Genomic DNA, 15,435 nt, shown 5'->3' on the forward strand with positions numbered 1-15,435 from the left:
ACATATTGCTGGCTTATTTTCCTGTGATAAGATTGGCTGCATCAGTCACACAGGAATGGATCTCATTCTCCAATTACAGAAATTAAACTCAGTTAAACAGGTCAGGCAGAAATCCACATAGACCCTCCCAGCAAAATCAACTTACAGGTGAGGATTAGAAATAGCAGGTGCTCAGAATTCCAGATACAAAACCAGGAGAAAAACAAGTGCATACCATGTATTGCAAACATGCCTCCTCACTCAGTAATGCTCTTGGATAGAGTAATATTAAAATCAGCACCTAGAAATTAGCATTTGATTAAGATCAGCACATAGAAATAATGTTTGCTACATTTCACAAGAGTGTAGAGCCCCTCGCATGGATGTGGGCAGAGTAGCTGAACAAACTATCTGCTTGCAGCTCTGGCAAACATGCACTAAAACTATTCCATATAATCCAAACAACTCCAGGCATTCGTAACCCATCACTAGCTAGGTCAGCCTTTATCAGACAAAAATGCATAGCTTGGAACATTAAATCCAGAAATGAGATTGTTGTTTTCCAGAAAGTTTTCAAAGCCTTGAGGTATCAGGTGAATGACTTTTCTATTTTCAAGTCAGATGCAGTAGACAGTCTCTCCAAACCAGTCAGCCAAGATTTAAAAGCACCAAGAAAATTCCCAGTTTAGAAGGATAAAGGTGAAAGCAACATGAAAGTTATAACGCCACCCACACTGTTTCCCAACAGTCTGTTAGTTCTGGGTGCTGAGGAAGGGTTTGCCTGTGCAAGCTGAAGCCTATTGTTAGAGTGAGAAATTCAAGAGTCACAGGAGCATGAAAAATCTACCTCGGAGTAGCAGAGTTCCCTGTTAGCAGGACACACTCTGGGCTCTGTCACAGCATAGCAGTTCTTTAACACAAACTGTGCAAGACTTGACAAACTATCCCCGAGCTGAGTTCCCAAACTGAAAGCGATGGTTTGCTAGAAGAGTGGCAGACCCCAGTTTCTGCCAACTCTGCCCAATCTTGCCATCCAAAATAGTTTGTTCCCACAAGATCATCAGGCATCAGAAAGCAATGTGTATCTACCTCAATCTGGGTATCAGCACAGCTTTTCTGGAACAGAAAATGAAAAAATACTGAAGCAGAAATAAAAATTGCTCTCTGAGATGGCAGGAGTGGTTGTGTGGGTCTGACAGCAGCTGGTACATGTGCTACACCTCCTGGGATTTCCAGCCACAGATTACTCTTCCACAAGGCCAACCTGCCAGCTGTCCTGCTCCCAAATCTCTGATCACAGCTTGCCTAGCAGTTATCAGTGAGGAGGTACAACCAAACAGAAAGAAGAACAACTGGTCACATTTCTACTGTTACAAAATGACAATTTCTTACCTTATGTAAAGCTTGAACCTGAGGAACTCCTTACTGACCTTTTAATTCAAGGAGCAAGAGTGATCCACAGACTGTCCTTCATCCACACCTTCAGCACTACTGACCAGAAACACCTGTTTTAACACAGCTATCCAAACCCAATTTTATTCAAGACAACCCACTTTATGCATCAGCAGGTGCTCCAGACCTCCTGACTTGTGAAAAACAGCCCCTCTGTGTAATATGACACACGACCAGCTGGGCAATATTATGACCAGGTGAAGGAACTCCTTCCTGACCTTGGCTTTTACCTTGAGGCACAAGCATTAACTCTTCACACCTTGGTAAGCACATTGCTCCTATCAATATTCAATCTCCAGTGACAGTCTGACCCAAAAATTATGTCCTTCCTCTCACAGCCCATCTCTGCCACATTGAGGAGTGATTTACCTCAACTCAAAAGCTTCTCTGGCTGACTTACACAGTACCACCGTGACCTTTTAGCACATGCCCCACAGGACTAGAATTTATGGCCAGGCATGGGAAATGTGCCGCTCACAGAAACATGCTGATTTGGCGGTTTTTTGGCCACACCATAATTTGAAGCTGGTAATAGAAACCCTGTAGCAGTTTAGTGCTTGTTCACCATTTGAGGGAGCAAGAGCTGCCTGGGGGCTCTGCTGGGCTGTATTTCAATACCTTGATTGGCCATTGGAAACACATCACCTGCAGGCTTCTCACAGACTCTTTCCACCTAAAGGAGAGAAGGTTTTTTCCCCCCTTCTGTTAAGGCAAGAATTTGGGCAGTCCAGCACTCCTGTAGAAGCTTGCAGGTCCACTGCAGTGAGAAATGATCATGGGGTGCTGGAAGATGAGCATGTTCCAAGCAGCTGCCTATAAATTTCCAAAGCAATATAAGAAAAACATACAACCAAACCATTTTCAGTTTCATTGATAATTTTCAATGCCTTGTAGCAAAAATTCAAGTAGTACCACACTCCTGTGAGAAGACTCTTCTGAAGCACTTGACAAACCAATCAAGAAATAAAATAATTATGACTAAGATATGCTAATTTAGATTTTCAAGATGTTTAATTCATTAGTGTATCAGAAAAGGCTGTTATGTTCTGGAAGTCTGGAGCATTACCAGCCTTAAATGAATCATAGAATATCTTGGGTTGGAAGGGACCCACAAGGATCATCAAGTCCAACTCCTGATGTTCTAGCCCAAGTCCCTACCAAGAAGATATTGATAACTTATGTTCCAGAAAGTTCTGCCTTTAATCAAATAATTTCTTCTCAAGAAAGGACTTGGAGATGTTTAATCTTTAGGGTAGAAATAAGACTGCTCTAAATCAAAGAAGGAAAGGCAGCTGAACAAGTGCTGAAAAAACTGCTACAGAATTTTCTGCTCCATCCCCTAAGCAGAAGAAAGCTTAGAACAAATACCTAAATTTCAGAAGGAATTTTATCTTTAAAAAAATGCAGAACAAGGCAGCTGAATGAAGAACACTACAAATAATCTTGTTTAAGGTGCTTATTCTGTCATCATGCTGCATTAGGCAGGGGGTGGGACGGAATGAGAGATTACCCTAATATTTACTTTCTCTCTTTGCTAAAAACACGGTGATTGTCTATGCTTCAAAGCCCAGTTTTAGCATCCTTGTTCAGTGTTTTCTGTCCGTTCCTTGCTGCCTCAACTACTATTAATTCAATACATTAATATGCATTTTGCCAAGCTCACAGAAGGCTGACCACAGCATCAAAGCTGTGCTGGCAGAGTCGGCTCCACCAAACACTGGAATTCCAAGAGCATTTGATACATCATGAAAAATACTGGCCTCAGCCTGCACACAACCATGTGTCTGTCTCACAGATTTCATATTCCATTCAACCAGCTTCCATCTTTATGGCAGCAGGCTGGATACTCAAACAGGAGCATAGTTTTGCAGAAATTTCTCTGCTCTTTTTGCAAGGAGCTGCCAACGCTGTTGTGACTGGGATATCAGAAAGAAAAAGTAGAAGAGATGTTTGAAATTGAAAGACAATTTTGAAAAAATTTCAGCACAGACCATCAGTGTTGCATAACTGGACGGCTTTGCTTTGGCTTCAGAAGCTTGAAAAACTGTCTATTCGAGTGGAAAAACACATTCTCAATTCTGTAATTATTTAGCACTGTAGAATACATGACAATTTTATTCAGCCTTTCTTCACTGCTGCATTAAAACAGGATAACAGTTTTCACAACAGCTGACTCTTCCTGTCACCAGAAACAAAGTGTTTGGTACAAAGTGAGAGAGAAATCAGCACCTATGCCTGGCAGCCCTGCAAATTAGGAGAAAATCTTCAAATCAAAAAAATACAAAGACACAAACCTCATTATTGCAGATGCAAGGATAAAGAAAAAATGTTTTTCTCCAGTGTTCTATAATAATCTCAATCAATTTTTATACACAGTAAAATCTGTTAACTTTTAACTATAATCACAAATAAAGAGAAGACAGAGAAATAATGAAAGGAAAAAGCAGAACAGATCTGTAAATGGAATACTAGAAGGAAATGGTGGACAATTTCTGCATAAGATTGCAATTTGGTCCACAATAAGTACCTAGAAAGCTACAAAAACAGGCTGTCAGAGATAACATCTTCTGTTCCCCATTCAGTGGAAATGCCATCTAATGGGGGACCACCCAAGGAGCAGGGGCTTTCTTCAGTTTTTGGTTTGACTCCTGAGGTTATCATCAATAGCAGCAATGGTTTGATCTTCCTGCATGACATTAGCACTGTGGTGCTGTCATCATAAAAGCCTCTCAGACCTTTGTGGGCCTCAGATTCATTCAAAGAGAGAAATGGAGAGTTTCTAGCCAGGTAGAAGCCTGGGAAAGAGTTGGAGAAGAATGTAAATAATTCTTTATCTCTCTTGTTGTTCACATTGTTTATAGTTAAGTTATATCACTGCGTGTCAAGCACTCTGCACCAATGGTGTGGGTTGTTTCCACTTCAGGACCAATGGAATTGGTCCTCACGAAGCTCTGTATAAAAGAACAGTGCATTTGGATAAACTGGAGTTTTACTCTCAGCAGCTTCTGAGTCAGTGTTTTTATTCCCGTCCTGCCTTGACAGCAACAGACCTTCCCACAGAAGCCAGTCAGCACTCTGACAGTTCTGGGGGGGTGGATTGGTCCCCATTTGGCAGAAACGTGTGCCCTGAGGGTCCACAAGCAAGTGGCCAAGTGCAAGTGCAAACACTTTGCACGAGCGCTGAGGGAGGATCGCTGGCAGGGACGGTGCAGAGCAGATGTGCTTGCTGGTGTGAGCTGCTTCCAGCCAGAACAATGCCAGGTTAGCACTCCAGATGAATTGCTACAGGCAGCCCTTCTGCCTGCTGAAAAGATCATTACCAATCAAAGCAGGTCACTCTACCTCCTCATTTCAACATAATTCGATGAGAGCTTCCTTTAAGGAGTGCAGCTTCCTTTGGGGCGGACTGACTCCAGTAAGGTGTTGAACTAATTTGATCTCTGTTTCACTCAGAGCTGTGTCATCTCCAGGTTTGAAAAAGTTATTCAAGAGGGCTTGAGACTTTCATAATTAACATGCAACACTGGCTGCCACACGGGGAGCAGGCACAGTTATAATAACTCTGAGTCAATAATTCATAAACTATAATGCATTATTAATCAATTATTGAGGCCTGAATTACATTTAATGAGATTAAGCTGATTGGAGCACTAAGCTGTTTGAGTCATATTGATTTAATCAATGTGCTTAATTAAACTGTGTACATTTTCCACATGATCATTATTTCCCAGTATCCTGCATAAGTGGCTTCTGCAATTCACATCCTCTGCTGTTCTTTGCTCAGGAATTGCTCTTTGCTGCAATTTATATTTAAAGGTAAAGGGCTTGTTTCTTCCTAAGAAAAGATCAAAGTTGCAAAACAACCATCTAAATAGCTTATACAAGCAAATTGAGAAATGTTAGAATAGCTTTCCCAGCAACTGTGCCTTTTTTTATTCTGTAGGCTTAAGATAGCAGGTAAAGACACCTCATTAGTCTCACTTTATCCCTCATTCCAGCTCCAGGAGCATCTGCAGATTCAATGGTATGAGCATCCTACCATATCTATCCCAAAAACATTACTCAATCCTTCTTCAGAAACATGCCTAGACAAAAAATGTGCTTCAAATCCCTGGGAGACTACATTTAAAATAAGCAGGCATCATTATCTTTTTTTGACAGTATTCATAATGGTTTCCTCAGCCATGCATAAAGAGGACATATGATGACAGAAGAGCAACTCAAAGTGACAGATATTACAGATGCAAATGCATTTTCTAGTGTCATTTTTGTTTAATTTCCCTCTCCTCTGCTGCTAATTTTCTGGGACAATTTGGGTTAACTTTAAGCCACAAAATTCAGATCTATAATGCTACCCACGGCTAAAAGAATATTCATTAGATGTGTTGACTCTCAAATACACATAACACTCTGAATAATCACTATTATTAATGGGGATGACAACAGTACAACCAGCCATGAAGAGAGTTGTGCAATTCCTTTGGGGCTGCTTGAGTCATTACTCTGTGTTAGCATTAAGCAGAAGGGCACCTACACTACATCATCACATCTCAGAGGTGTCCTGCTCCTTCCCTTCTCTGACTAAAGGTGAGAGCAAATCCACCCCAACTAAGGGTACAGCCAGGAAACACCTCCTGAAAAACACTCACATGGCAGTGTAGAGTGTACACTGCTTGTTCCTGACCAATCATTTTGCTTTTGGTTTAAATTCCACCATTCTGTTAACATTAGCAACATATCAGTGTCCTTTAGTTCTTAACGAGAAGACAATTTTATCATTGCCTGTGCAATCAGTGTTTGAATATTTTCCTTACACTTCTTTGAAGAGTTAATCTGTCCATTTGCTCTGTCACTTACAACAGTATCCTACTGCTTGCAGGGTCTACTCAGCTGTCTGCCAGGGAGTTTAGTGGAGCTACACACTGCACACATGCATAAATAATACTGTGAATTAAGAGTTTGCAAACTATTACTGAGTACACATACATGCTGCTAACGCTGCCTTCCTGGGCTCTGTGCGTGTGGCAAACAAGAAAATCAGAGCTCTGCAGACACCTATTAATTCATCAAGCAAGGAACTGGCACCAAGACTTGGAAGTTTTATCATTGTCCTTGTTTCTGCATTCATTTACCAGTGCTCTGAAAGATGTTGGGGATTGGTCTCCCTTCAGAAGTCCCTTTAACTCTCATCAGGCAGACCTAACTTAGCCAGAAATAAAGTCACCCACACACAGCCAGAATGATTATACCTTTATCTCAAGACCATGGAGGATATTGCACTTAGAATGGGTATTGAAGACATCTGTACTAGCTGGATGCTGAGTCTTCTTCATCTGATGGCAGGAAGGGCAAGTTTAAAGTTAAACAGCAACCACAAAAAACAAGCTAGACTCTCTCAGTCTCAATTTGTTCAAGTCTATGCAGCTGCAAAGCCCAGCAGGGACCACTGACCAGCCCAGGTTCCTACAGATACGGATCAAGTTTGAGTGGAGGTTGTGCTGAGTGTAGCTGAGTGAGAAGTTGAATTAGAGCATTCATGAGAGTAAAAGCACAGGAAGCCAGAGTTCCCACCTCACTTCTTTCTGTCTTCATAGCAATTTCAGAACAGAACATTTAATAAAAATTATTCAGTACACCACCATCATACAAAGGGCAGATATAAAGACTAGGAGGAGGAAGGAGCCTAGAGTATCAAAGCCTCACACAAACAAGGCATAATGAAAGAAAGAAGTAGCCCATTTTTCTTCCCTTCAGCATGGCTTGTTCTTCCTATTAACAAGGTGCACATTAATAAATTTAACTCAGACAAATTTAACCATCCTAGGACTACATTAATCAAAAGCTTGACAAGACCAATCCGAAAGAGTTGAGGAAGGGAAGTAAAGCACAGCTGACACAGAGGATGCCATGCCCTCACTCTCCCTGGGCACTTCCAGTACAAAATAACTCCTTCCCACTGCACTCCTACCAGGCTGATCCTGCTGCCTCCCCAGTACACTCCTCACCCACCCAGTGCCTCTTTATTTTTGATGTTATCTCTACTTGTCTATACTTGAGAAAGATTTAGACTATTTCAGTATTATCATGTGCAGGAGCCACAAAGACCTGGTGAAATTTGTGCCACGGGCAATGCTGAAAAGAAACTCTCAAGGTACAGATTAACACATGCAACTAAGGCAACATAAGTTTGATAGGAAATCAAAATTACTCTAGCTCATGAAAAATGTGCATTGGCCTGAACCAGAAGGAAAAATGAGGGCTGTCCATTTTTATCCATGTGCCAAATTCCCCAATGCTGGAGCTCCACATTCCTTCTCAAGCTGAAATACCCATGGAGATTGCACAAAGCCATGGGATTTATTGCAGGGGAATTGTCCACCCTTTGGTCTCTTCATATTTAGCTTTAAGTTGTTGCTCTCAAGTTATGTTTTTAGCATGGAAAACATTGACAAACAGGTCCTTCCATCAGCCAAAACACTTCACAGAAAGATGGGTATGTCATACAAAATGAGGAAACTGAGAAGTAACTGCTGATCAAAGCAACACAAAACAGCACAAATTAGACTAAGTGCATCCCCAAAAGCCATAATTATCCAAGCTACTCAAACAAAATAAGCACATACATGATTATTCAGATTTGCCTACAGGCATCCCCACAGCATAAAACATGGTGTGCTGCCTTGCTGTTCTTCCACTTGATAAAACAATAAATATCTTCATAACTTAAGAGTATTGGTGTTTACTTTTGCAGTCTTGAAAACTTGAGTGAAACTGTGTTGCCTTGACAAGGTCTTTCCCCCAAAAAACCTTCTCTTTTAGTTGGACAGCTGGGGTTTCTACATGTTCTGTTTTGATTGTGTTCCATGGGTTCATGGATTGGAAGTCTGTAATCTTATTGCAGTGCAAGGCTTCAGAGGAAGGGTTTAGTGGCACAGGATTTCATGGCATTTCAAGGAGAACTACAAGCTCCCACTGGCTTCATGTACTACCACAAGGCAGGAGATATTCATTTCTACTGAAAATAAAGAGGACTTAAGCCACATAATTGGGATTTGAATCTAGGTGCAGTATATTAAACAGTCTGAAGCATTTGGAAAAATTATCTGTCCAAATTATTCATAGATGCCTTATGAATCTTTCAGCAAACCTGGGCTGAATAAGCAAACCAAGCTTTGTCTATGTAGACAGGTTAACAACCTTTAAAAACCTGCCAGGCTCTCTTCTAACACTGAAAGAAGGAATTTAACATACTCTAAGTGCTGCAGAAAATAGCCATGTCTCCTCAACATAATCACATTTATAGCTCAATACTTTATTGAATTTTTTTTCTTTCCTATCACAAAACACTCCCTTCAGAAAGTCCCTTCAAAACCAAAAGAGCAAGAAGTCCAATGTTTAGGATAGTGACTCTTTGTGTGACTGACTCACTCCAAGCCCCTGCTTAGATAAACCCAAATGATAGCTCAGTTTTAGCTTTATACCATCACTGGAAAGGGCTTCTTACTTGGGCAGAAAATCTCAGTCACTGCCTGCCTCTTCCAGACGACTCCAATCCTCAAATAAAATGTTCCAAATTACCTTCATTTGCCCCCTTGAGACCTTTTGCCTTGAGGCATCAGCAAATAACATCTGACCAGGTGATCACCTGCCATGTGCCAAAGGCTGTTTTAGGTAGCCAAACTCCCCCTCCCCAGCTCTCACCTACTGGTTTTCTAGGAAAAAAAAAGTGCTTAAGGGCAGGAATTCTCTCTTCAAGCCAGGCATGGACAGCCACAATTAAAGCTGTGCACGCACATTATAAATTCCCCATGTAGCCTGTACCTGGCTGTTTTGTCTTAGTATTTCAACCAAGAAAAGCATGTTCCTGGTATAAATTTGCTATTCCAGAGTAAAAGCTGAATTTGTAATCAAGTTATTACAGTAAAAAGGTATGAGCTGGGGATGATTACACTGTAATGTCAGCATACCTGCAGTCACTCTGCTATAAACCTGGACCAAAAAAGATAGCAATGACTTTCACCAACCCTCATATTTCAAGTCCCTTTCAGTATAGAAGAAGTTTGCGACAAGAACTGTGGTTCATGTCACAGAATCCCTTTGGATTCTTCTAGCCTAGTACCTAAGTAAGGTAATTAAAAGTATTCCTTTAACATCTAAAAATATCTTAGGACAATTTAAATATCCACAAGCCTCAAAGGTCTCAACATGTGTTATGTTTGAAGAGGAAAAAAAACCACTGTACACCTTGTTTTTGATTTCAGAAAAAAAAATTAACTACATATAAGCAGTTAATGATTTAGGCTCTAAAATCAAATCTAACCCAATGTGATGCTAATCAGAATCTTATCACTTGCTGCTGAGTTACAGAAACATGCATATCTTAATCTTGTTCATCAAAGCCACTGAAGGTTGCAATCTTTGGCTCTCACAATGAAAAATAATCAGCTCTTGATATAAAATGGCAATTATAATATTTACTGTTAAACAGTACATAATCAGTATGGTCTCAGAATGCAAAGAGATATAGTGTGTCCAGATGGATCTACTGGGCACACTGCAGGAGCTGGAATTTCACCAGAAGATTTCAATTGCTGGTCCAGCTTGGAATGAGTTATCTTGGGTTTGTTTTTTTTGTTTTTTTTTCCCACCCCCAAATTTAAGAATTCAAAATACATTAAAATGTTAGTAGAAAACAAAATATATTTAAAAAAAAATCTTGTTGAATTAGTTGTTTCACAGTTTTTTGCTCTAGGAGATATTTTATTTTGAGCTTTTCAAATGTTTTTGAAGAGAAATTAGAAGTACAAAATGGTACCAGTTCTCCTCCCTCTTCCATGCAAACCTGTAATTTTTAAAGCGCATCATAATTGGCTATTCCTCATATTTATATTCCTTTTTCCAAAATGAGAAAGACAAGAAAATCAGCATACTCACAAAAGAGGTTGTTATTGCCACTGCTGACATGAGCACAGCTCACCAGCATCTTTTTTAATGCTCTGTTGGGCTACTTACAGAATTGCTCCAGGTCATCTCTGTTTTTAGACTCAGGCATGGCAGTGATTGTGAGCAGTGGACAAGGATTTCCTCCTAGAGTCTGGCAGAGTGTCTGCTGCCTCCAGTAAACCTTCTTAGGGTTCCTGTTTTGTTCCAGGATATCAAGATGGGACTGAAAAAGAAGCAAGGAAGCAGATTTATAAAGGAGTTCACAGTCTATAAAACCTGATTTTATTCCAGTAGCTGTATATTATTCTTGATACTAATTTCATATCTTGTTAACTTCCCATATCCTCTCTTCTGCCAGTTAATATCAGCACCTCTTACATCCCACAAATATGCACAAGCCATTCATAATGCATCCCACTTCACTGAAGCTGCACAGAATATCTATTCTTATATCACGATCTACTTGAGGATGTCCCTTTTTATTGCAGAAGGGTTGGAGCAGATGACCTTTAAATGTCCCTTCTAGCACAAACTATTCTATGAATTTGCCTGGACAGTTCCTAGGTGCTTTTGTTAGCATAATGAAATTTCTATGCATACATGAAATCCAAAAGAGAAGCATTTATTCTTTATATCTTAATAAGGGTTTTGTAGAAATGTGAGAAAACTCACCACTTTTGAACATTTACAGAATTGATTGCCTAGCTGTCAACCACATGCCAGTGAAACTCAGTGACAACTTCATATCAGAGGCAGCCAAAAAGTTTCTATCGAAACAACATTTTGTACAATCAGTAGTGGGAAATTTAAAGAGTGTCTTTCCAAGAAGTTATTTAAAAAGGGAGATTTTCTCCCCACCCCCCAAAGTTTATGACAGCTTTAAATAATTCTAAAGACCAACAGCTTCTTGAGAAATTTGAGGAAAAGAACTGGCAGCTTAGAAGAAAGACTTTTTGGAATGAATTCCGATCGCCTCATTAGACACGGAGCCACTTGTCACCCACACAGCAGATGAAGTGTGGCTCTCTGCTTGCATTGTGGCTGATGAGTGTGAGCAATGCCCCTGTGGGGTGGTGCTGAGTGCTGTGGAACACCAGTTGCCTCCCAGTTGGTAGGAATAGGTGCAATGGGCACACTTGTCCTAACAAAAACACTTCAGCTCACTCAATGACCCTCACAGGGTGATGGTTTGTCTCTACCAGTCAGGGTTAAATTTTAATCTACACTTATGGGACACCACATTCCTGGTTATCAAATCTTGGAGCACACCATGTGTGTGACTGCTTTCCCAGCATTCAGATAGAGCCATGTAAACACAGAACTGAAGTTTACAGTCAGCTGTGTTATAAAACAATTAAAATACAGCTCTGTAAAGTAAATTCAATTATTAAATGCATTTAACAATCTCACATAGATACAGAGAACTCAATACTATCATTTACTTATGTTCCTGGTACCCAGTGAGTCTTAATTGGATATAGCTACCACAGAGATTTCAGCTAGATATCAAAACAATTAATACTGTGATGTAAAAATAGATAAATTACTGTTCATAAAAGAAATGTAATTACTAATGGACAAAAAGTAATGAACTGCAGAGTGCATCCAGTTCAAATAGGATTCCGCAATGTTTTCTGCAAATATGCCTATAACCATTAAATATATATGATATTTTAAAACATTTTCAAATTATTAACTCCATATACAAGTTTATCTTCTTCCCCAAAGCACTATGTCTTTAATTGAGCCCTTGGGCTCATAATCAGTTTTAATTTATTATTGATATGTAAAACCAACACATTTCACCAGTGGACAAATGCTTTAAAATGCAATCTACTGATGCACAAACCTGATTTAGTTTATTTACTGCGGAAATAAAAGGAAAATGGAGATGTGCACAGTACATCACTTGATATTTTAAATTAGCCCAAGCAGAATTATTAGAAGTAGTGATATTGCTTTAGCTAGAGCTGGACATGACAATCTATCAGCCTTTTCCACCCATAATTCCCATTTACCAAACTTTATGGTCCTTATTGTGTCCGAGTTCATTTAAACTTTTCCTGGGGCAAAATTCCCTTTAACTTCAATGAGTATTTTATTTGAAGAGACAGTGAAATACTTTAAGACCTGGTACTGGAAGCCTAGGAATAACATCTTTTTCATCTCTTTTCTATCAGGAGCAGGTGAGATATTCAGTCATTACCAGAGCACAGGAACTCTCCAAGTCTCTCTTGCTTTGTGCCAGCGAAAGATAGAAATCAATAACAGTAAAATAATGATGCAGCACTGCATTTATGTGAAATGTATGGTGGTGAATAATTCCAACCAATTCTTCAGTATTGCATGTATTTTTTACCCTGCACACTGTAGATATTTGTGTCTTCAAGGCTAAAGGTCAGACCCCACCACTGGAGCACACACTCTTCCCCATGGAACTTCAGGAGTAACTGGTGAGGAAGTGATGAGAAGTGAGCTGACAGATGTGTTTTGGACTGAAGGCTGGACTGGCCTTCTTCCAGATATTGGAAGCAGTTTCTTTGAATGTCTATAATGGGATGCAAACCAGTTGACAAGAGGCTTTCTGGAGTGGGAATGAATAAGCCTAACTCTGCTGGTGTGCCAGGCAGCACAGCGAGTCCCAGGGGAGGACACTGTCCCCTGGAAAGCACAGCCTCCAATATCTGCTTATGGCAAGCTGATATCATTAGAAAAACACCGTGACCTCCACCAACCCACACCAGCATGTATTGCCCAAAACAAAATGGGCTGATAATGGAAACGGAGGTCAGAAGGGAGGGAAACTGATCTACTGGAACTGTGTGGTTTCATTTGCAGTAACATTATTCTCATCTTTAGCATCAAAGCAAAGCTTCTCCCAGAACTATTCATTTCATTTCTTTCATCCTATCTCCTCTACATCAATTATAGAGGAAGCACATTGGATGCAGTTCCCAGAAAATTCCCTTACTATCCATCCCTTTCCACAGAAGAGGCTGTGGAAAACAAACCTGTGCCCAGTAAAAAAACTTGGTATAACTCAATAACTAAATATATGCTGTGGAGTTGTATTCTTTTAGTTTCTGTACTGACAGCACTGGTGGGAGTGTCACAAATTCCTACTGACACTCCAGCTGGGACTGAGGAAAGAGCTGGTAAAGTACCAGGTGAGGTCCAGCAGCCTGGCAATGCTGGGTGCAGCTCTGAAAGCTGGGCTGCTGCCCTGTGTCAGGAGATCAGGCAGCACACCTCAGCTGTCATTAGGTTTAGCTCCCTGCTTCCCAGCCCTTCAGGAGGAGGATCCTGGCACCCCAAGTGAGTGGAGACACCTTTGGTCTGTATTATGACTGGTATAAGCACTAATGGTTTGCCCTCAGCTTATCCTACTGAGAAATTTATTTTCTTCTACAGCATTCTGGGTTTTACAGCTGGCAGGAGCTGCAGCTGTAAACAAGACAATGACACCATCATGATCACAGAATGGTTTCAGTGAGAAAGGACCTTAAGGATCATCTCATTCCAACCCCCTGCCATGGAGAGGGACACATTCCCCCAGACCAGAGTGCTCAAAGCCCCATCCAAGCTGACTCTGAGCACTCCCAGGGATGAGGTGTGAGATTAATCCTCTGTGTCATCTTAAAACCTACACACACCCAAGCAGCTCCAACCTGTCAGGGCCATTATCTTATCTAGGTGGACATGTCAGCATTACCATCATTGTGGAGTAGGTGTAGGGGTAGTGGTAGGCCAAGTAGCAGACATCATCTTTGTGAGGGAATTTGATGCTGAAGGTGAGGGTGTAGTAGAACCTTCCCCTCATGCCTCCTCCTGCAGCTGCACTGCAGCGGTAGTGGTTTCTGGAAGAGAAAGAGGAGGAAAGTAAATGCTTTTCACTTCTGGATGTGCATTTGAAGCAGCCATGGGAAAAATAAGCATTCAGAGGAGCATCCACACAACAGGACACAAAGCCCAGAAGGGAGTTAGGAGGCAGAACTGCCAGACATGTGCTGCTGAGAGATGGGAGCACTCTCCTAGGAAAATAAAATCCATTAATGCTTCGGTTTGTTAAGATGCAGATAAAGAAGCAGTCAGCTAATAGTAGCTCATATACCAGAGTCCAGACATATTTAAACTATGCATTCAGCTAAAATTGCTGTATTTCTTCAGATATCCACATTATCTTGCTTGAAAAGGCAGGTTCCTATTCACAGCCCTGAACAATGCCATAAGAACATACTCCGCAAAAGGCCTGGAGATTTAGAAAATATGAATGCCCTACCAAACCAACTATTCAGTTCCACCACAGCAAGAAGAGTCATATTGCAGGAATAAAAATAAATAATAAATAGGACAGACATTAAAATATTTCAGATACCATCAAAGGCACTTTGCTGAGAAGAAAGGAAGAATGGGTTTGGGTAGAGACCGGGTATGAAAGAGAAATGACCTCATACCGATTTTTCCAGTTGTGACTAAGCCAAAAATTCTTCTTTGTACCCCTCTTTTTTTGAAGACTTGAACCTCTCCCTCTCAGGGAACAGTGAGGACTAGCTGCTGCCTAAAAAAATGAGGAACTGAGTTTGACATGGAAGCCAGAAGAGCAGAGAACTCTTGAGGCAGGGTCATGTCCCACAGCACCTTGATCACGCCTGGGGACAGCAGAGAAACTCAACCACAGGTTCAGATCATCAGACAAGACTGTGGTGGTGAGGCAGGTCTGGGTCCAACCAGCAGGTCACTTCATGGTCAGGATCAGGATGTGCAGCAAAGCAGGGACACAGCAACAGGGACACAGCAGTGGCTGGGCTGAAGCCTCACGACAGCAGAGCTCTGGGTGAGGCTGGTCAGCGCTGACAAGGTCTAAGAGCACACAAATCCTTGACACTGCCTTCAGCAAAACTACAAATCTTATAACAAGCTCCTCAGCCTAGTGTCAGGAGCTGATCTCTTGCAGGAGACTTACTCTGCTGAAGAGATGACTTCAGGCTGAGTAGGAAAGTTTTCTTTCAGCAGAGATGAAGTGACAAATCATGTGCTTTAGGGAGAAGCCTCAGAGCAAAT

General features: G+C 41.0%; 1 protein-coding gene across 2 annotated transcripts in view; it reads right to left on the bottom strand.

Moving 5' to 3' along the window:
- The window catches only part of AGBL1 (AGBL carboxypeptidase 1), a 265,839-nt gene that overhangs the window by 177,374 nt on the left and 73,030 nt on the right, over positions 1–15,435 (bottom strand). For both annotated transcript variants that reach the window (XM_030281429.4, XM_030281428.4), the window contains exons 16-17: positions 14,087–14,231; positions 10,444–10,597 (exon numbers count right to left, since the gene is read on the bottom strand). In XM_030281429.4, the coding sequence (XP_030137289.4) occupies positions 10,444–10,597; positions 14,087–14,231 (299 nt within the window). The remainder of the gene's footprint in view (positions 1–10,443; positions 10,598–14,086; positions 14,232–15,435) is intronic.

The sequence above is a fragment of the Taeniopygia guttata genome, chromosome 10, assembly GCF_048771995.1.
Source record: "Taeniopygia guttata chromosome 10, bTaeGut7.mat, whole genome shotgun sequence".
NCBI lineage: Eukaryota > Metazoa > Chordata > Aves > Passeriformes > Estrildidae > Taeniopygia > Taeniopygia guttata.